At 36.2% G+C, this 21,976-nt stretch overlaps 1 protein-coding gene across 4 annotated transcripts in view; it reads left to right on the forward strand.

Annotated features, from left to right (window-relative positions):
• Positions 1-21,976, forward strand: part of RPS6KA5 (ribosomal protein S6 kinase A5) — a 67,625-nt gene that overhangs the window by 24,451 nt on the left and 21,198 nt on the right. For 2 of the 4 annotated variants that reach the window (XM_071426611.1, XM_071426614.1), the window contains exons 4-7: positions 1,681-1,796; positions 2,605-2,712; positions 13,359-13,442; positions 15,842-15,945. In XM_071426611.1, coding sequence (XP_071282712.1) covers positions 1,681-1,796; positions 2,605-2,712; positions 13,359-13,442; positions 15,842-15,945 — 412 coding nt within the window. Of the gene's footprint in view, positions 1-1,680; positions 1,797-2,604; positions 2,713-12,545; positions 12,674-13,358; positions 13,443-15,841; positions 15,946-21,976 lie in introns of those variants that run through there. The other 2 variants (XM_071426612.1, XM_071426613.1) reach the window with 2 other exon arrangements.

Genomic DNA, 21,976 nt, shown 5'->3' on the forward strand with positions numbered 1-21,976 from the left:
GCTGAATTTAGTGTGCGAGCTATCTGCCATTTTAGTTCTTAGAGGTTTTAGAATTGGAGCCTCAGTGCAATATTTAGTACAGTTCTTCATGCTGTCAGATTACATAGCTGTATGAATTTAGACTGAATCAAGTACAGACATGCAGCTGCATTTCTGCCAGATTTCCAGAAAACACAGTTGGGAATTGATTCCAATTTTTATGTTGGCTTTAAACTATATGGAACGAACCAAGTGTTGTATCCATGTGAGTACCATCAATTCTATACAGAACTTGTCACACGAGGTTAAACATCTAATCCTTTAAAAAATAGCTAAATAATCTGAACTGTCAGGTGGAGTTTATCTGAAGTAACCAGGATTTTTTTTTTCTATTATGCTAGTGATGCATTTGATCTTGCACCAATAATTTGAAGGCTGTTTGTTTAATTGGGCTGTGGTTAGTGTTACAGCCTGGATAGAATTTAGCCTGTTGTGCCACTCCTTGTGGCAGCTTTGGTTTGGATGTGTCACAGTCCTTAGAATAATTTAATGGCAATTCAGTGCTTCCCTTCTACTAAGTTAGCAGATCTAGCTAGAAATATTTTAAAAACTTGTTTTCTGTTACCTTTTTCTATGTGTTGAAGTTTTTTTAGAAGAAGGAAGCAATTCAAAAATGTAGGTTATTTATACTTCATTCAGTCTTTCTCATTTGCTTGCTGGTCTAGATAAATAATCCTTCTCATGTTGTTTGATTCCACTAATATTCCTTTTCAAAGAGAGAACTGGAGAACTGAAAAGTGGAGAGAGATCAGAATATGTACAATTTGTATATATGCTTTCTCCTTCCAACTATTATCTTAAAATAGGATCGGATGTCTTTTATGGATTTGTGTTTTATACCAACAAATCTACAGAAACAATATTCAAGAAAATACTGAGGAAGATTTTGTGGGGCATGTTCCCTGCTCTGTGTATGTAGACCTCAAATACAGTAATGGGGGCTGTGAGGTTTCAAATGAATGGCTGTAATGTACATTGCTATCATAAACAGCTCTACATCTAAAATATGTTTGTGTTACAGTGGAGCTCTGTTGTAATAATTTTTTTCCTCTCCCTTACTGTGGGAAAATCCTTATGTCATAGCCTGCAAAGAATGAAAGTGTGGTTTCCATGAGGGAGTGTATGTGGAAATAATCTCCTGCAGTAAGTTTTGCCATCAAGGTTTCCCTTGTAAAGGGAAAATTTTGTAATTGTCCATCAATAAATTGATTATTTCCCCTATTACCTGTTTTCTGAATTGCTTTTCTTTGTGTCAGGCTGCCTTGTTGCTCATCAGAGTATTTCATAAGAGTCTACAGGGGTTCTGTTTGTAGAGATGATTTGTGCTTCTTTCTTTTCATATTCCTAAATAACTAAAAGACTGATTTTGTGGAAAAACCTATCTTTATAATTTAGGAGTAGTTGAGGCTTATTTTATGGTTTTGATGCTTATTTAGGAGTGGGTCTTGTTCTTCCTTCAGTTCTCTAAGAAAGAAATTGATTATTGTACAGCATGATGAAATACTTGTGAATTACAATTAAGGAAAAGCATCTGATATAGAATGTGTTACTAAATAGCTTACAATGTACCTAGTAATATTTCAATAAGAAAATAAAATTGTCAGAAAGTGAAATTATAAGGTTCTTTGCTCTATTTTTTAGACTATATAAATGGAGGAGAACTGTTTACTCATCTTTCACACAGAGAGAGATTCTCAGAAAATGAGGTGCAAATTTACATTGGAGAAATCGTTTTGGCACTTGAACATCTCCACAAGGTAAAATAACTTTACTCTGGTGCTGATTTTGAGGACTTACAGCTGTATTCTTTTTGTATCATATAAATTTAATAAGGAGTACTATTGTTTTAGATAGTTTTAAAATGAAAGTAACTTTGTCTAGCAATGGGACATTAGTTGTATAATTAGAAATAACCCCCAATGAAGTGTCCCTCCTTGTGCACTAGATTAAGGCCACAATTTTTTGCCTGCAAGGTGAAGAGTAATGTTACTGACAAATGATTTGTTCATTTCTAGTAATCCTTGTGAACCAGTGTTTGTCACCAAAACTAATTTGTAGTGAACATGAACAAGTTTTGGGTTGAAATAGTTGGTTTTCCTTGTTTCTACACAACTGAATAGTAGAGTTCTAGCACAGCTGCAGACATGAAAAGTGTTACAGTTCTCAGAAGTAATAAGCAGAATTATAGACTATTACAAAGCATGCATGTATGTGTGGTCTATGTCTAGACTGTATAACAGAAGGATCCATTTTCATTCTTAATGAAAGGAGAACTGAGTTTTGCACTCAACAGCAAGTATTAGGTCACTTTTAGATTCAAGGGGTATACAGTATGTCTTTGAAATTTTAAGATTAATGCACTGTGTAATTTCTAAGATTTTAAATGTAATTTTAGTTAATTTTTCAAGGGCTTTTAAAAATTGTCTTTTTTGAGGTGCAACTTTCATATGTCAGATTACCTTAATAATGTGAATTTTGGTACCTTTATATTTAAAAACATTCAGCTATATCTTCTTGATGTGGTGACACTATTTTGAAATACTTTTTCTTATATTCTGTTTGCAGTTGGGGATTATATATCGGGATATAAAACTTGAGAATATTCTCCTTGATTCTGATGGCCATGTGGTGCTGACAGACTTTGGTCTAAGTAAGGAGTTTCTTACTGATGAGGTGAGTATTTGGCTCTCCAGTAAGTGTGGACAGAATTTAGCAAGATGACAAAGTCTTGTTGAAATACTAAGCACATTTAAAAAGGATGGAAATCCTGCATTCCAGACTCCTACATCATAGAACAAAATCTAGTTGTCTCTGTTACTAGGTTTTGAGCTTTCAGTTTATTGGTTTTAGGCCTGCCAGTGTTGTCATACATCTTTGTTCTAGTTTCCCCTGAAAAGCTTTCATACTTTCTTCTGCTGCCCTTGACATGAAAAGGGAAAGACCTGCATAAGTCTGAAAAGTCACTTACATTTTCATTTTCAGATGCCTTTTTAAAAAAAAGCTTTACTGTGCTAATTCATTGGAATGACTAGGCAAATGGTATGCTATGACTCTTCCTTATGCTAATAATAATTAATGTATTATTATCTTGTCTTTTTCTCATCTCTTTGTGTCACTTTTAATAAGCTTAATTGCAAGCTTTTAGGATAAAAGCTTATTTCTTACTAAGTAAGTACATAGTACCTAACAGTGATCTCTGACTATTGATGTTAGCTGTTAATTATTTGTAAGGTACAGTTCTATCTCCAAATAAGCTTTTTAGATTTCAGAGAGTCAAAAGTGTGCAGGATTTTACTTCTGAGAAAACTTTAAAATGGATGTTTTTGGCTTTCACATTAGGTTCACAGCTATTGAAATCTGGGACTGCAGATCTAAAAGTCTTTGTTAGAAACAGCAGAAGGATTTTCTAAAAATAGATGGCTGGTAGTTTCCTCTAGAATATTTGCATTTCAAATGGAGTGGGGTAGGATTTAGGAGGGACCATCTAAAAAGATATTAAATTTTACTTTCTGAAGCAGGGAAGTAATAGAGATAATGTCAGTATATTCCTTCTAAGTTACAGCACAAAAGCAAGAGGAAGTTCCACTGGTGTGAGAAGGGATTAGCAGCAGATTGCCACAGCAGTGCCAGAGAATAAGTGCAGAGAGATGCAGTTTTCATCAGGAAACAATGATAGTGAAAGGTGTGGCTAGAGAGAGTGGCACCTGTAGAGCTGTGAGAAGAGCTGTGCTAGGCACCAGAGACAGAGTCAGGTACTGAGGGGTGAGAAAAGGAGCAGTACCCCAGCCTCTGATCCAGAGCTGAACAAAGCCTAAATCTTCACTGTGTTAGCAATGTTAGAATGAATCAGAACCTTTAAGTCTCAAACCAGGTTTTTTTAAGAAGCACATCTCATCTGTGCTCACCTTAGGCACATCATTTACAAGCAGTGCAAGGAAACAGGAGAACTTAGATAGGCATCAGAGATATGTTTGCTTTATCCACACTCTGAATTGGATTCTTCTTTCTCCAGTCATTAAATAAAGCCATCTTGCTCCTTGGAAATTTAATGTTGGTTCTTCTGACTCTAATCCATTCTGTTTTCAGTATATAAGTGTGTTCATTTAACTATATTTTTTCTTTTATTCTCTTTCACATTTTATATTTGTTCTCCCTGTAAAAAATCTCAACAGTTCTCATGTTTCTTTTAACAAGAAAAGTAATTGCAATTGTGTTGTTTGCTTTCAAAATCTAAGAAATTGTCTGCATTTGACTTAAGTTTTCATCTGTGCTATTGCAATTTAACTACTGAATTTAAACATGATTAAAATGACCTATTTACACATAGAAATTGACATTTCATATGGTATTTTTTGTAGATATTCAACCTACTACTAGAGCACTTAAAAATCATTACAATAGATACTTAACTTACACTTCTGAACCAGTGTACTTACAGCAGGTAGAATTTGCCTGTATACTGTTTTCATGCTCACTAGGGTAACACTTCTAAATAAAATTACAGCTGTGTAAGTCAGATAAAGGTGTAGCATTTGCAGTTTAGTCAAAGCAGTGTACTTTCATTTGTCTCCCTTTCTTCACATGTCTTTCCTGGTCCACCTGCTTCTTGCAAGACTTTTGCCATTAGAAATGCATGCTTACGCAAGTGGAGTTTATTCTAGTAACCTTCTCTTTGGACTGATTATCTGACACAAGTTTTATTTAGGTTATTAAAAAGGGATAAAAATTGTCATAGTAGAGATGTGCTCTATATTTAGAGTTCTTATTAGAGAGAAACACTTCATCATGTATTTATGAAGTTTGGATAGTTTTGTAGTTAGTGATGCTTGCTAGAAAACATCATGATTCAGTATTTTCATTATCTCTGCTATAATCTGATGACTGTTAAAGATTTCCACACACCTGGGCACCTAATGAATCAAACAGGACTACAATAAGTAAATAATTACAGCAGATTGACTGTTCTGCAGTGGGGAGGTGGGAAGCTGCTTTTCCTTAAGCACTGTTTGAGTGAAAGGAAGCAAATGCCTGTGACTTGTAGAAAAACAGAAACCTATTGATTTCTGCCATGCTGCTACTGAAGCATGTGTGAAGAGTGCATTGTCAAGTGTTCTCTCTGTTTTAGTTATCATGTGAAAATAGCATGTGAGAATTAAACATCCCAGTTAAAGAAGGGCAGCTTTAAGAGCTTGAAAGTATTTTATGGTATTGCTTTGCTGAAACCTGAAATTTGTCTTTTACAACTGAATCAACAGTGATGTTGCCTTTGTTTTTCTTTAAAATGAAGCAATATGCTCTTACTTACATGCAAAAAGAAGAAATTACCTGACTGGGATAAAGTAGTTCAATAAAAAGGAATTTTCACATAGGGTAGGTCAGTATCGTAAGGTATTTAAATATGAAATTACTTTTGATACAAACTTTATTTAAAAGCTCATGAAGACCTACAGTTTTACTAGCCTAACCAAATAATGGGATTAGGTAAGAGATTCAGTATTGCTTTTTATGGCATTTGCATCCTTAATCCTGTGATGAATTTAAGGCTAGTGTATGTGATTTTTAAATCTCAATTGAATTGTAAACAAAATTGGGGTAAAAAATACATCAGGACAAAAGTCCTGATGTTTTCATGCATCTCAGTCTAGTGTTTGTCTAACTGGGTCTCAAAGTACATTTGCATGTGACACTAATATAAGTTATTATTGGGGACACAGAGAATTGGTAGAAATTGAAACTTCTACAGCGCTATTTTGTTCATTGCACAAGTGAAATCACTTCAGTGGGGCTTTTTTGTTTGTTTGTTTTTTCTTTTTTGTTTTCTCAGGTCTTGTAATACATTTATCTTTAAAAACCCCTGAACTCTTAAGTTGTTGTTTTGGGGTCTTTTTCCATCGTATTTGTGTGTTATCTTTGTCTGGTGGACTTGTAGCTTATATCTTTTTAACTCATTAATAGCTCCACTTCTATGCTGGACTTGTTTTGATTTGGTCAATGTCAGTTTAACCTAATCATCAGGTCTGGTCTTAATTTTGATGTGTATTGCTAAAGTGCTACTTCATTTTTCAAAGTCCTTTTACAATCTTATTTTAGTATACATGGAGATCTCTCTCTTAAGCAAAATAATATGAACACATGCATTGAATTACTGCGAAAATGATCTATTTGACCATGCAATTGTTTTTCTTCTTAATTAAATCCGGTGAAGAACACTTTCTTCCAGAGTGTAGTGAATTGCTCAATTCTGCATTGGTACACGTCTTCTGCATTAGCTTAAGTTTTTTTCTGAAGCTTTTGTGTTTGCTTAATGAAGTTTAAAAAAATAGATAGTAAATACTGAATGTTGTCAGTCTTCAAACAGTGTGTCTGTGAGCATACACATGCCTTAGTAAAATGGGTAAATAAAAATGGGTATTCAGTATGAGGGATGGTTGAATTGAAGCCTAAGACAGTTGGGTGGATGTCTGTGTACTTCTATCTGATGTGTAGAATGAATGATTCCTATACATTGTTGTTTCTTCATCTGAAAATCTCTTGATGAGAGTTGCAAATTTAGTTATAACTCAAATGCTTTTCACTATTGAATTTTGTTTTCATTTATTTGATGATAGAGTGAACATTCTGTTCTGGAAAGAAAAGTAGTATTATTTTTAAGTATTTTAAAGCACATTCCATTGGAGGAAAACTGATTGGAGGCTAGTCCACTATGGGTTTTGGTAGATGAACTAGGAAGAGATTTGTGCACATTCTTAGTGCAGTTTAAAGGTAGTTCAGAACAGAAGGAAGTGACTACGACTTGACTCATTTAATGCTTTAGGAACTGTAGTGACCTTGTAGATTAGTTATGCATTTAACTTTAAAAGACCCTTTATAATTGTCCAATTAAAGTGATAATGTCTTATCATTGCAATTAGACAGTGCATCCTCCAACACTGAGCAATCTCTTGCAAAAATGAGTAAAATTATCTATGCTTTAGATGACTTGCTACATATGCTTGTGTTTTAGTTAAAGGATTGTTCAGTGATGTCAACATAAGAAACAATTATAAGAAGTAGGTTTACATCTCTTTAAAGAGAAAAAAGTCAGAGTAAACTGAATAGTGAAATTAGTCCACAGAAGTTAACATTGGTTATAGATCTGTCTGGATAATTAGTTTTGGAAAAATAAATGAAATAGTAGCAAAAACTTTTTGCTTTGTTTGGTGTACTTCAGTTGGCTTAGTTTAAATGTCCTGAAAATGAATAATAAGAACATATTAAACACTCTAAAGGCACATCACTGAGCTGGACTAATTTAATTGCAAACCAGGTCATCAGTGAGTTGACTGAGCCTTTACTCAAGAGGTTTCCCTTTTCAGTGCTTATCACAATGAAGATTGTGCTTTTCCAGCATGGACCAGTAATGCAGAGGACCAGAGCATAAAGTAGTTTCTCTCCAGATTTTGATGTCAAAATATTAAAGTCCTGTTAAGAATTTTTGCAAGAAAGATCATGATTTCTTACAATGACTACTTCAAGGATGCTCTTTTCTTATTGTAATATACCATTAAAACAAAAAAAGAAAGCTGTTTTGAAGGGAAACATCATCTGTGTTAAGTAGTCTGTTATCCAATCTTCTATTGGATATTAGGTTGCTAGTCAACTCAGAAAAATTCTGATTCTGTTTTTGAAGGGAAAAAAGTAATTTTCTGAGGGCAAACACTCCCATTGTCATTAATCCATTCTTGTCACAGATTTTTTTCTTTTGAATAACTGTGAATAATACCTTACTTCCATGAAACTTGGTCAGCCAGGTGAAAAACTTTGAAAAACTTAAGTGACCAGAGATTCACAGCCAAATGTAAATGAATTTAGAACCAGATGGATTGCATTGGAGCAAAATTGTCCACTATTTTACCTATTACATCTGGATCTCTCTGAAGCTATAGATATTTAAATGACATGTTCTATATGATTTTCTTCATTAAAAGAAAAAATTAACTATTGAAGGCTTGTAGTAACAGCTAGCAGAATTCTTCCCAGAATTAGTACTCTTCCATATCTTACAATTTTGCTTATGTTTGAAGAAATATGAGTTTTCAGGTTTTGCTTTGTATGCTGTTCTTTCTTGATACTACTGCCTCTCTCTTCTCAAAAAGACAATGATTTTGAGAAGAACCTAGTATAAAATGTTCATCCAAGTTGACAGTGGTACATACTTGCATTCCTCCCAGACAAGAATTTGTTTCTGGATTTTTTTCTTGTCTGCAGAATTGGGACTTTTGTTTTCTTTACTCTTAGTTGTTTGCTTTAAAATCCAATATCAGCAACTGGTTTAAATAATTGCTTGTAGATTTGCAATTGAACTGCACTGTGAAAGCAAACACAGGTATTTTAAAAGTCTGTGAAAAGAGTTCTTGAATCTCCACTTGACATTAGATGAAAGTGTGGCCTTCCCTTGGCTTTTGTTCTGGGGTGACAGAGGTAGAGGTCGCAGATTTCATGCTTAATGCAGTTCAAGGTTTAGCTGCCCTTGCTGTCCCCTTTAATTGCCTGTTCTGATGGTATCTGCTGGCAGGCAAATCTCATTCTTGCTTAAAAAATTCAGTAGCATTGTTCCATGTGTGTTTTGGAAGCAGAAATCATTAGTCTAGCTGTGGCAAGAGGCATAGTAACCAATACGGTATTTTGACTTAACTGGCTTCTTCCAGCTGGAACAGCCACCAGGAGAGGATGTTCAGTTAATTTCCCTGTCCTCTTCAAAAAATTCTTCATGTGATGACATTGCAAACTAGTGGACCTTGATCTGCCCTATTGCAACCATTCTTGCCCTCGTCTATCAACTTTCATTTTTATCTTACAGCCTTCATTATGATTTTGTTATATGCAGCAGAGCAGTCTAACTAGTGTACCACTGAACTGTTTTTTGCCTGTCTTTGACCTTTGCAGGAGACAAATGAGGAATAACATAGTTTTGGTTGTGAATAGGAGTTTACAGCTACAGAAGCAACAGTCTTCAGCTGATAGACTCTTTGGTTGAAGTAATACTTTCTAGTATGGACAGCTTAATTATTCAGGGTTAAATCTGGATATTATCACCAATAAGTTTCCCAAAATAATTGAAACTTAAAAAAAAAAGGTGAATAAAAAGAGGAAACCAATCAGTATGGCAAGGACCTTGTTAAAGCAAGATTCCTCTCCCCCCCCCCCCATTTTAAACCTATATCACATCTTTGAACTGTGAGAGGTCTCTCTGTCAATTTTCATATGTCTTCCTGAATTAAGACTGTAATTATTGTTATTCTGGGCTATTAAGTGACAGTGAAAGATGTCACAGATATAATTTCTATGGAAATTAGTTTTTTCCTTGGTGCATTTTTATTTTTGAGGTAACTATCTATGAGGTAGGATCACCCCTAAGGCTTGCTGAAGGTACAGATCCTATTTCTGCCAAGAATTCAGGCTTTTCAGTCTTTACTTGTGATTTCCCTGAAATGCAAAATCCATTCAGCAGGGCAGCTTGTTAGAACAACCCCTGCTATGTGGCCTTTACATATTACAACTAATTCTCAGTTATGATAATGTTCTTTTGATTGATCCTATGGTCCTGGTTTTCTTTTTAAGCTTACCAAGGGAGCTCTAATACTTGATCAGTAGCTTGTGGCCAGTTTGCTGATAGCTAATAAATGAGATATTCTGTGTAATACTGCTGAACTCTTCAACTACCTAAATTCTTCAGTCCTGTAAGCTGTTCCTGGAGGAACTGTGATTCTGGGTTAGGTTCTTCCTGCTTTGTCAGGAAGCAGCACAATGGGGAGACTGCTCCCTGCATTAGTGTGAGCCAAGGGTGACCACAGCAAGTATGGATCTATGTGCTCACTGACCAGTGGTGCAAGAAGATCAGAAGAAGTTTAGTGCCAGAAAAACAGGCTTGGGCAACAGTCCAGTGGTTATCAGAAAAGTCTGTTGTGAGGAGAGAGGCTTGAGGACAAGTCAGGATTTGAATTTGATGGATCGGCATCAGCAAGATACCCAGCCAAGTACAGACTTAGCTACAGCACAGCTGATGCAGGAGCCTGAACTCCGGCTCCCAGCTGGAAGTGGAAGAGGCCCTCGATGAGCTTCTACACGGGTCACTCTGCATTTTGTCAGAATTGGTCTTAAGTGAAGATGCCTTAACACCCAGGATTGGTGAAAGATGTTGTGGAGCCTGTTGATAAGCTCAGGGCCCTGACATTGGTATCCTGGGAAAGTTTTCACTGTTTATGCTTGTAGCAAAGCTGCAAGTTATGACTTTCAGGACTGATTACATAAACTCACACCTGTACAAAAAAGGAGCAATGATGATAACTGATTTCTGTATTCTAGAAATGTTGGTGTATCTTTTCTTTCTAATGGGGTGCAGAACACTACTGATAGAGCCCAGAGAGGCTCTAATTGATGCAGGCTGGAACTTTGAAGTACCTTTCACAAAGGAAGAAAGGCAACTTTGAGCAGTTGCGAGACTTAATAACTGTCAGAGCTACCCTTGCATATGTTGTAAAAAATATGAAATTGAATTTGTATTATTGTAAGCTAGGATGTCCTCTACAGGACGTACATCCTTTTGTGGCGGTAGTGACTGTTTCTCCATCAGTCAGGCCTTTCCTGTAGACATGGTGAATGTGATTAGTCTCTGCAGCAAAATGGAGTTTGATCCTTTTGCTTTTTTGTTGCTGTTAATGTGCTTTTTTCATATTTGTTGAAGGAGGTCATTAGATAACTGAAAGCATAAGACCTCTCTGTCTTTGAGGAGAAATGCTTTCTACATTTTTCAGGTAGTTTCAAAGACAAAAAAATTCTTAAGTTCAAGTATTTGCAAGATGTGCATGTTCAGTGAGCATTCACCTGTAGGTAATCCAATTTCAGTTGTTTTTTAAGAATATCCTTTCTTGTCTTACATCTCATAACATGGAAGTGTTAATAATGTGGCTTTTGGAATTTGGATTTATGTTATGCAGTTGAATGAAATGTAAATTTGGAGGGCGTACAAAATAAGACTTGGCTGTGGTTTCAAAATGAATGTTGAAATACAGTTTACAGTGGCATTTTGTGACAGAATCACAGAGTGGAAGGGATTGCTGGAAGTCAGCTTGCCCAATTCTTGGCACAAATACAGTTACCTAGAGCTGGTTGCCCAGAAGAAGCCTTTTGAACATCTCCAAGGAGAGATACTCCCCAACCTTCATGGCCAGCCTGTGAGCCAGTGCTCAGTCACAGTAAAAAGGTGTTTCCTCCTCTGGTCCTGTCACTGGGCACCACTGAAAAGAGCCTTGCTCCCTCTTTTTTTGCACGCTTTCTTCAGGCATTTTTGTACATTGATGAAATCTCCCTGAGCTGTCAGGTTTACCTCTTCAGGTGAAACAGTCCCAGCTTTATCAGCCTTTTCTCATAGGTTCCCTTAATCATATTTATGGTTCTTTGCTGGATGCTCTCTGCTATATCCATGTCTCTCATGTACCCAGGAGACCAGAAAATGACAGAAAATAAAACTGTTATTGGAGATAACATTCTTTGAAAATGGTTGCAAACCCACGTGTAGTGCATAACAGCAGGAACTATTAGTGACTGCCTGGAAGAGGCATATTTAACAGTGACAGATTTACCTAAGTGTGCCTAAAGAAACTTCATACTCTAAAACCTGAGTTCAAGTAACAGCTAGATGTAATTGATGAAGCTTATAACTTAATAAACCACAGCATAAACAAAGGTTTCTAACAAAGAAGTATCTGGATTTTGACTTCAGCTGTTTTGAAGTCAGAACATTCTACAGCATCTTATGAAGGTGAATCTGTGTCAATCTATAGTTGAAGTCAGAGTACTTTCCTTTCAGACAGTTGTCTTGATATCTCACTTTGGCTGCATTATCTTTACTCTTTGGAGAGGTAGCAAGTGAAAAGAGCAGTTTCTTTCTGTGTTTTCCACTCCCCTTCCTTTTCCTTTTCACCCTTCTTCCTCCCTCCCTCCCTCCTACCCTCCCAGCTGAAGGAAAAAAGAACAGAGATTGAATAGGTTTAGATTCTGATGGAGGGCTAGGAATTTCTGACATTTTTCTTTGTTTGTGCTTTCTATCACACTATATTTCTTTAAGATAACAGGTACTAGAAAAGATTATCAAACAGAAACAATAGTTGTGTCAAAAGAAAGTGGAATCATGAAAAGCTCATTATTATATGGTTTTGTCTCAGAAGTTAATATTTCAAGTTAATACTTAAACAAAATGAGGCCTTTTAACTATTCAGAACTCAGAATTTTACCCCAAAAAACCAGTCACAGTATATGTATTTTAAGAAATACAGTTTAATAATATGCTGCTGGACTGTTTAATTTTTATGCCTTAGGGTAGCACAGAGCACTATTTCTACTTTTAGAAGCTTCTTCTCATTAGTGTAGTCTCTTATATAGCACCTGTTTTAAACTCCAAACCTGAATCTACAAATGTAAAACCTGACTTTTGAAATATTTGCTTTTTTGAACACTCTTCTTTAAAGGACCTATCAGGATCTCTCCCCAAAATGCTAGAAGCATGAAGGATAAGGGAGGAACAATGTTGCATGGCCCAAACACATGTGCTTTCGTCATTAGCAAGGTACAGCATGACCTCATGTTGACCTCAAAGGTAAATGGCTACCAGGGAACAATTATACATGCCTGTGAAAGCAGCTTAGTTTTGAACAAGAGAATAATTCAGTGTATAGAATAAAATTAAATTTACAACACTGTCTGCCTTTCCCCTTCTCTGTCTTGTCTCTCTCCAAGTCTCTTCTTGAGAGAATGTTGTTTCTTATATATGTGTTTGTTGCGAGAGAAAACAACTTTTCTAGAGGTCATAATGAATTCCTAAATATGGGGAACTCAAAGGATCTTGTATCCAATTTAGTCAAATTGTACATCTTACAAGTAATTCCCTTTTTAATGAAAAGTTTCATTTGTTATCTAGAGTATTGGTATTGCAGCCTTCAAAATGTATATCTGTGTTAGTTGGGGAATCTTGCGAAGTTCTGAAACGTGTAGATCATTTAGACTTATGGGAGAGTTTTTCTAAATATTAGTAGATTAATTTTTGTGTGCTTATCTTAGACTGCAACACAAACTTATGACATTTTATTTTTTCATAGAAGACTAAATATTCTGTAGCATTATGTGATACGTCACTACAAATGATGGAATGATGGAATATTATTTAGCTAGCAGTTCTGAGCTATTTGGAGAAGAATTGCTGCCAGCATCTCGGAACTGTTAGCCATATCTATCCCATATTATTTGTATAATATAATTGTTTGATGTAATTCTTTTTTTCCTAGAATGAGAGAGCATATTCCTTCTGTGGAACAATAGAATATATGGCTCCAGATATTGTAAGAGGGGGAGACACAGGACATGATAAGGTATGTTCTAAGTTTATTACTGAAAATAAACTAATTCTTCAGTCAACATATTGCTCATCTTCAGGGGTTTTTGTAAAATATGACATAAAATAAGAATCTGTTATTTAAGGTCGTCCTAAGATAGATTGTTTCCTGTGTCTTCAATTTTATGTTGATGTATTTTCCTCTTCTGATCTGAAGTAAAAGGTATATTTATAAAGATATTGAGGCTTATTTGTGTTCTGTTCAAAATTTTTCTAAATATGCTGTGGGACATAGTTAACACTTATTTGCCTTTGCATAAAAAACTAGTTCAGAGTGGAAAATGGTTTGTGGCTAATTCTGATATGCATTTTAAACTGGACGTTATAGAAATCTATTATCCTTATTGAGGTATGGGATAGGTCATTAATGTTATAAGTGTTCTCATATTGTAAAATTGTGTGGCTTGTGACTCAAGTTTTATTGCACAATAAAGTGTCAGTAAGTGATAGAACAGATCAAGACAGCAATAATTAACAGATGATTTTTGAAACAAAAAAACCTACTCTTTAAAATAATTCTGCACTATTCCTAGGTAACTTATTCTGATTGCTCACTATAATGGGAAGTTTTGGAGACGGTTTGATCTCTGTGGTTTTTTGCTGTAGACTGAGTTGAGTTGTCTTTGTTGTGGATCATGGAATGTAGTTGATTGTGGTTCCTTTTATAGCAGCCCTCTGTAAGAACTGGAAGAGTCTGACTTTTGCCTGAGAAAGTTCTTTCTTTTCCTTCTCTGTGCATTCTGTGTCTCTTTGGTCTGAATTTACCTTCAGTTAGGGAGCACTGTAGTGGGCACAGCTGGGATCTGGCAGTTTGAAGTAGAGCAGAATAACCTCCCTGATTATTCTACTACACATAAAATAGAGTGTGCTTTTTCTTTTCACTTAGTCATTGTCTCACACCTACCTTGAATCCACTATAATATCTTTGTCTTTTTCTACTGTACTGCTTGCCCAGTTGCTATTAAAAATGGAATTTAAAAAACTTACAAATTGAAGCTCTTTCCTGCACTCCTAGTTTAGTCATGCCACCCCCAGAGCATCTCTCTAATTTCTCAGTCACCTTGAATTATGATTCTGGCTTCTCAGAGCTTAAAAATTCAGTCTTGTTGCTGAGTTAAAGAGGAAACTCTGTTCTGTTATCTTTGGTTCTGTCTGATACTTTCATCAGATGTCGTGCAGAGTCATACAGTGCTCTGTAAGGAGTAACTTCTCCATTTGATAGTGACCGTTTGCTGATCAACGGGGAGATTTTGCAGTTATGTATGTTATGTTAGTTGTTTACACCACACACTCACTACCTTACCATTCACAATGTCATGCATGGTAATTTTAGAAGATTTTTTTGTATATTTCATATCTGCTGCATATCTAACAACTCAAAGACCTTACAAAAAAAAGAAAACGAGATTGCTTTAGTGTGCTGTGCTCTCATTAATCAATATTTGTCATCTATAATCTCTTCTAGATGATTGCAGTGTTTGTCATAAGGACTTGCTCTAGTATTTCAGTATTTATTTTTTTAAATTTGGATTTCTGATTCTGCAGATCCTCCTTTTCTTTTGGAAAAACACATGTCAAGAAGAAATTCTTTGGTATTTTCTCTGAGAATTATTTATTTGCAAAGATAATCAGTAACAGTACAGAAACTTCAGCAGGTAGTTCTTCTAGATACTCTTGACTTAATAGATAAGACATCAGATTCTGTGTATTTTGGAGGAAATCCAAGTAAAATATGTGGACAAATTGTTAGGATTTCACTAGTTGCCTTCCTGTATTGTATTAATATTGCCAATGTAAGTAAAGCAGAAGTTTCATTGATTTTCATATTGTCCTTCATGGCAGAGTGTTGGAACAAGGTGGAATTTAAGGTCCTTTCCAATCCAAACCACTCTATGATTTCATAGCATTTTCAGGTGCCTGGATAAACTGTGGACTGTGATCTTAAATTCTGCTTTTTGAACATTCCTTAATTTCATTCTCAAGCTCATAAAATTTCAAGTTCCACTGCTTCTTAGCAAGCCTTAGGTTCCTCTGTTATTTTGAGTGTGTATTAGAATTCATATCACATCACAATGGTAAAAATCAAAATTAATTCTGTTGGGAAAACAAAAGAAAATTTAGTAGTTAGTAGAAAGCTTGAGAAATTATTTGAAGAAGCTAAATGGAGAGACTTCAGTATAAAATTAATAGGAAATTTTAACAGAAAATACCTTAAACCTTGTTTATGCTTCGTTGTATCCCATTTTGCCTTTGTAGTTGTATATAGGTAGGTTCTTCCTATGCTAGTTGCTTTCTATATGGATTGTTCTGTTTCTTCTTTTGTTAACAATTTTACTTCAGTGTATCATAACATACATAATTACTGTTGTTCTCTAGGCTGTTGATTGGTGGAGTGTTGGTGTTCTTATGTATGAATTATTAACTGGAGCATCACCATTTACAGTTGATGGAGAGAAGAATTCCCAAGCAGAGATTTCTAGGTAAGATTCAAAGCAGTGAAGTATATCTGCTTGCTAACAGATGATTCTTATGCCATAATGTATGTTTTGTGAGAGTTTGTTAATTTAAAATTTAGGAAGAAAGTGCTGCCATGGTAACATTTTGTGTGCTCCAGTTCTGTTCACTAGAATGACATCGGAAAGTAGATAGCTTTTATTAGCTAGTAGAATTGACTTTACAAAAGGCCTGTTTTGTGTAAACTGCAGTGGAGCCACAGCCTTGTAGATACATAGCCCTGTTGCATGTTTACTGTTGAAAAGGAACTCAAATGAAATCCCAAAGTATATGTAAATAGAATTATCACATTCCAGATCTTAATACATTAGAGATATCTTTAGCTAGTGATACTTTATCAGCTCTTGCTAGGTTGTTCTGGCAGGCTGCACATTTAAAGTGTCAGAATGTACCCTACTCCCACCTTTTTCTTACAAATTATGTTTATTTTATTAGTGTATAGCATGAAACAAAAATCTTTTCTAGCCCATTTGCATATCTGAGAAGAAATGAATGTGATACAGAAATGAAATAAACTATACCATTCTTATCTTTTACATATAAACTTGTTGTTACATTCAGTAATCTCCACACTTTAAAGGTTTGTTTTCAGTACCTGTGTAAAAGCACTGGAGCATTTTTAAAAGACAAAGCAATAAGCTTCTCCAAAACATGTTACTCAAATCTCCCCCAAAACAAAAATTTCCTTTTATTGGATTTCTTTTGGAGCAGGAAGTTGAGGTCTTAAATTGCTCAAATTACTAACTGCTGTCAAAATGAGCTTGTAAGTCCAGTCCCCAAACTAAGAATAGTCTTGCTTCTGTTGGAAGGTATTGTCCTGGTTCTGACCCTCACCTGAAATTACTTGATATTTAAGGTTGTAATGGATGGTAGAATATACCTCAATTGTTTAGAGAGTTTATTTTACTTATGTTATAAATTCAGGCAATTTCTTGGGAGATTAAAGCCTGTGTATTGGTTTTTACTTTTCTACCACAGCAAACAGGAAACTTGGACGGTCAGTAGAAAAAATACAGGGGAGAGAGGAGTCCATTAACGAAAGAAAATTCAGGACTTCACCTGCTTGGTTATTATATTGCAGTTAAACTTCAGTTATCTCTTTCTGCCCCATTTAAGGTTAGAAGTTTGGTTGACTGATTACTTATGCCATGCTGAATTTGGTAATTTTGATTCCCAAGATTTACTAGCTGGGACTCTGAAGGAGTAACAATTTTTTTTTTTCTTTTAGAGAGAACCTTAAACTGAACTTTACAGGCATTGTTTCCCAAAAAATGGGAAACTTTTTAGTTATGTATTCTACAGGACTTGACTTTATTTTGGTAGGCCCTTTGGTGCTTTTTAGGATAATAATATTTCTGATAATTTGAATGACTACATGGTTGTTAACATCTGTGCTCTGACAGCTAATTACTTACTTTCTTTAATTGTGGCAAGTTTACTGTGTTGCTCTTTAGTCTATGTTCTGGTGGATGTTTATGCTATGCATTTACAGACAGTCCTATGGTATTTCAGGTTTTATTTTGATAAATTTAGAAGCTAAATTCTTAGAGTTTCCTATAGTGAAGATGTTCCCTAGTCTTCCTGTTTCCTGAAAAAACCTTTTCTTAACTTAGCTTCTGTTGTTCTTTCTTACATATGGACAATTTATTCATGTTGATGTTTCAAGCAGATCTTGGTTAACGGAAGGGATAATTTACCATCTGAACAAAAAATACTTCTTCCTTTTTCTTGGGTTCCTCTTGCTGCCAGTGCTGGTCTGATAGATCTAACTCCTTTTCTTCTGTCACTTTCAAGAGATAACTCTCTGGTTTGTAGTTCTTCCTCCCAGCTATATAGCTGAAATCTTCTTATTCCTGGTTATAGGATTGTGTTTCAGACTAGATTTCATCTCTTTTGTGTTACTCCTATACTCATAAGACCCAGTGGTTTATAAATCCTTTCCACTGATAGCAATTTCTTTTTTGGATCATTTCAGTGTTCTGTGTCTGCAGTTTATGTCATGAATGTTATGATCCTTTTAAGAACATAGGAGAGCATTGCTGCTGCCCTGGCTGCTGCACTGAGCTGTGTGGAACCTTCTGGGCTATGGTGACTGCTGCATGCCTTGGGAGAACAGGAGTGTGTTTGGAGCTTTCCCTGAGGGCAGTGAAGAGCAGGCAAACAGAAACCAAATATTAACAGCTGCCCCTGATAATGAAATTACTGGCACAGAGATAGGAGTTGGTACAAACTTCTTTCTTGATAGCAAGGTTGTTCTAACCAGAAATTACATTGGTTAACCTAAATATGCTTAAACTTTCCAATTGCAGCAGACTTGTGAGCAAGTACAAAAAATGAATTCTCTATCTGTTGAAAGCATGGTTTCATTTTTCTGAGTTTAGGGGGAAAAAAAGTCGTCTTTTAAATGGATCCAGGTCCTTCTTTTATTTTACCTAGGTAGGAAGTAATCTTAGATATTTTTAGATAATTTTACTCCCTCATGTGGCACAATGGTTGTGTGGTGTTAAATTTGAGAATGAAACTTTGTTCTAAAATATCTCTCCAAGTGAGAGTTCTATTCTTGTGTTGGAAACAGTGTATAGTTTCTATTTTTTTTTTCTCTTTATGATGAGAAATTGTGTTGTTCTTCTATAATGATCTTTTTGGCAACACTGTAGACTTCTTTCATGGAAAATGCAAGTTAAGTAAGTGCAAATGTTGCCTTTTATCACTGTCTCTGAAGGCTTCTCATTCACATGCTTTGCGTATGGGTTATTAAACTCAATTAAATAAAAAAAGTCACATAACTACTCTGATATCGCTCCTTTTCTAGTGCACCCTCTCCCCTTTCTTTTCCCGTGTTCCTGAATTTTCCTTTCATTTTTGAGAATTCTGAACTTTTATTTCTGCAGAGCCAGGGATAAGAGCCATCCTGCAAAAGCATAGGCAAGGGCTGGGACTGACCACACAGCCAGTATTTTCACTTTGACTATGAGTAGTTTGTAGTGCTGAATTAAAAGGCAGACAAATCCATTTTAGGGAGCTGACTTTTGAGGGTCCTGTCATGTAGAGGATATAAAATGAGCAGGAAGGTTTTGGAGTACTAGTTTTACTAGTTAGTACTAGTACTAACTGCAACTGTGCAGCAGTTTAAAAAAATCTTACCAGCTTTAGGATTATGAATAGATAGAAACTTTTTTAAAATGCATAGATACATCTATAAAATAATGATGCCATGTTAGCATACTAACACCAGTAGCAGCCCGTGGTCTTTATTTGACATAGACTTTAAATAAACTTCATGGAGGACAGCTGAAATCTGACAGTCTGTTGGATGCTGTGGAGATACTTCATCTATGATCCTGCAAGAAACCTTTTCTTCATAGAGCTGTTGGGAAGACACATAACAGCTGTGTACTGGGATGCCCTTCTTTATTGATTTCCTTCTTAAATCAGTGACTCACTCTAGTGATTGCTAGATCTTTTAAAGGATGGAACAGTCATTAAATCCAACTTCTAATTTGCATGATTTCTTCTAGGTATTTGTCCTAGAGCTTTTAGCTGCCTATCTATAAGGTAAAGCATTTTTATGTTTAGATGCACCTCAGAGTGCATGAGTGGGTTTGCCTATAGATTTTTTCAACCATTCAGTAAAGCAGATGGTTTAAAGGAAGTTTTTGGTATTGTAGCACAGTTTCTGACTTGTGTAGAACCAGGGTTATGCATACATATCTGACTGCTCCAAGATGGAACAAAAGAACAAGAGAGTTCAGTTCAGAACAAGAGGTGACAGGGTCACTATCAAGTATGAGGGTAAAAACTCTGCTTTGGAAGTCTTGTACATCTGCCCTTTAACAGAGTTACAGCTGGGGGTTGCTTTCTCTTATTCCCTGTACATCCAGATGGATATGTGTCTTTTTGATGGTGCTTATAACATAATGTCTCAATTTAGAAACAAGTTTAGGAATGACTTGCTTCCCCTAAAAAGGGTTCCAACAATCCCTTTCCACCAATAGGAAATGTATACTAGTGGATGAAAGTGAAAAAGCCTTTTCCAATGGTTATTTGACAGAAATCCCAAAAGGCACAGGAAAAAGGCAAATAAATGCTAAAGATAAAACTGTCAGACCTTACTCCCTCTCCCCCCTGCAGTGGAACAAAAACCCAGAATGCCAGGGAAATAAAAAAAATGCAAAACAAAAATCCACCAGCTTACCACATGGTAGGTAGAAGATAGTGGTTCTTCTCTTAGGGGAAGAAACCCAGAAAACTGAACAGGAGATTCAAACAGCAGTTTGGACAAACAGATTAGAAGTCTTTGATGTTGGTCCCTTCTTCACAGCAGATGAAGCAGGTGGGGCTGGTGTGCTCTCTTTCACCAGCTCTGCTTTTTCTGTAGGGCCAAGATGGAGCAGCCCCTCTACTCCTGCTGGTCCTGACCAACTCCTGCCTTGCAGGTCCCTTTTTCTCTGGTCTCAGAATTAAACAAACTGTCCAGTTTATGAAAGAAAAGTTGCTGAAGGATTGCTGCTGCAGCTTCTCCAAGGCCGGGAAAAGGGAAAAAAACTTCTTGCCTGGGCTGACAAAAAAATCAAGCTAGCCAAGCAAAAAACCACACCTCCTCAGCACCCTAGGCACCTGGGGAGTGAGGCTTTGAAAAAAATCTGCCAAGGAGCCCAAGGTTCAACCCCCCACCCTGACCCCCACCTTAAACATACAACACCCATTTTTGGGCATAAAGCAGAGGGTCAGGGAATAGACTGTCATCATAAGACATGCAGTTCTCAAGGTACTGTAGAATTAGATTGGGCATCCCCTTCTCTTTCTTATCATCCATTACTGTGTCCTTTGCATTATCATATGTGTTCTTGGTCTGTAGTTTTTATGGGGAAAACTCATCAGAGGCCAAGTTCCTGAAAAACAATACCAGTGGGGTTGCTCCTAGTTCTGCATACTCTGCCATAGAGATGGGTAAGATGGAAATGATTCATGTAGAGTTAAACTTCTTGACATATGCAAGGGGAGGTTTCTCTGAGTGTTCAGTACAGCCAGAGTTCTCTCATCAGCAGGGTAATCTCAGCTTGCCCCAGCTCACAGGGCTTATACCAGGCCAGGAAAAGCAATAAATACAGCAGAGCATTCCTTCAGCTTTCCCAATTGCCACTTGGGAAACTTAATTCTTCCTGCTTGTGTCTGTCACTGTTTCTGGATCACTGCCATAAACAATGTGGACAACCCCATAAACATGAAATGTACAAAAGGATGGTAGTGATTGAGAAAAGGGAAGGATTATTAATGCTAAAGGCCATAGCATCTTTACAGAAGCACACACATTCCAAAAAGGATTTTGATACATGCAGCTTCCTTCCTCTGAACACTGTATGGGCTACTGTTAGAGCCTTGAGTAACCCTCAGTACAGCACTTGAGTAGTGCTGAACTAGTGAAACCAGGCTCTCTTCACTTGATCGAGCTGCTTCACAAATTTCTGCTCTCTCACATGTTGATCCAATCTGGTCTTGCTTTTCTGGCAGCTTGATTTCCATCCTAATTAATGTGATTGCAGCTTCACATACTTCAATTCCATGATAATTTTATGTGGTTCCTGGAACTTCTAAAGAAGGTAGCTTTGGTCTTCACTACTTCTGTAATATGGTTCTGTGAACCATTCCAGAGCATCATCAGTGTTTTCCAGTATCAGTCAACCTCAAAAGTATTTTTGAATTAAAGCCACTGGCAATTTATGTGAATCTCCTTGTAATGGAACATGGCAAAATGCTGCCTTTTCTGCAGTGGGTTCTAGGATGGTCAAGAGATGGAAGATACTTCTCAATATAAAACTTACTGTACATCTGTTGGAAATACAGTACAGTAGAGAGGAAACAGTTTAGGAGGTTCCTGGAGTGTGTGGAAGAGAATTTGCTCTAGAATTTCCCTTTTGATTACTAAGGACATCCCAGGGTTTCAATCTCATTGCTTTAGAAATCAATTTCAAAAAGTACAGGTTGGAGGGGTTTTCC

This window comes from Agelaius tricolor, unplaced genomic scaffold (assembly GCF_023055355.1).
Source record: "Agelaius tricolor isolate 1412-34295 unplaced genomic scaffold, bAgeTri1.0.p SCAF_5, whole genome shotgun sequence".
NCBI lineage: Eukaryota > Metazoa > Chordata > Aves > Passeriformes > Icteridae > Agelaius > Agelaius tricolor.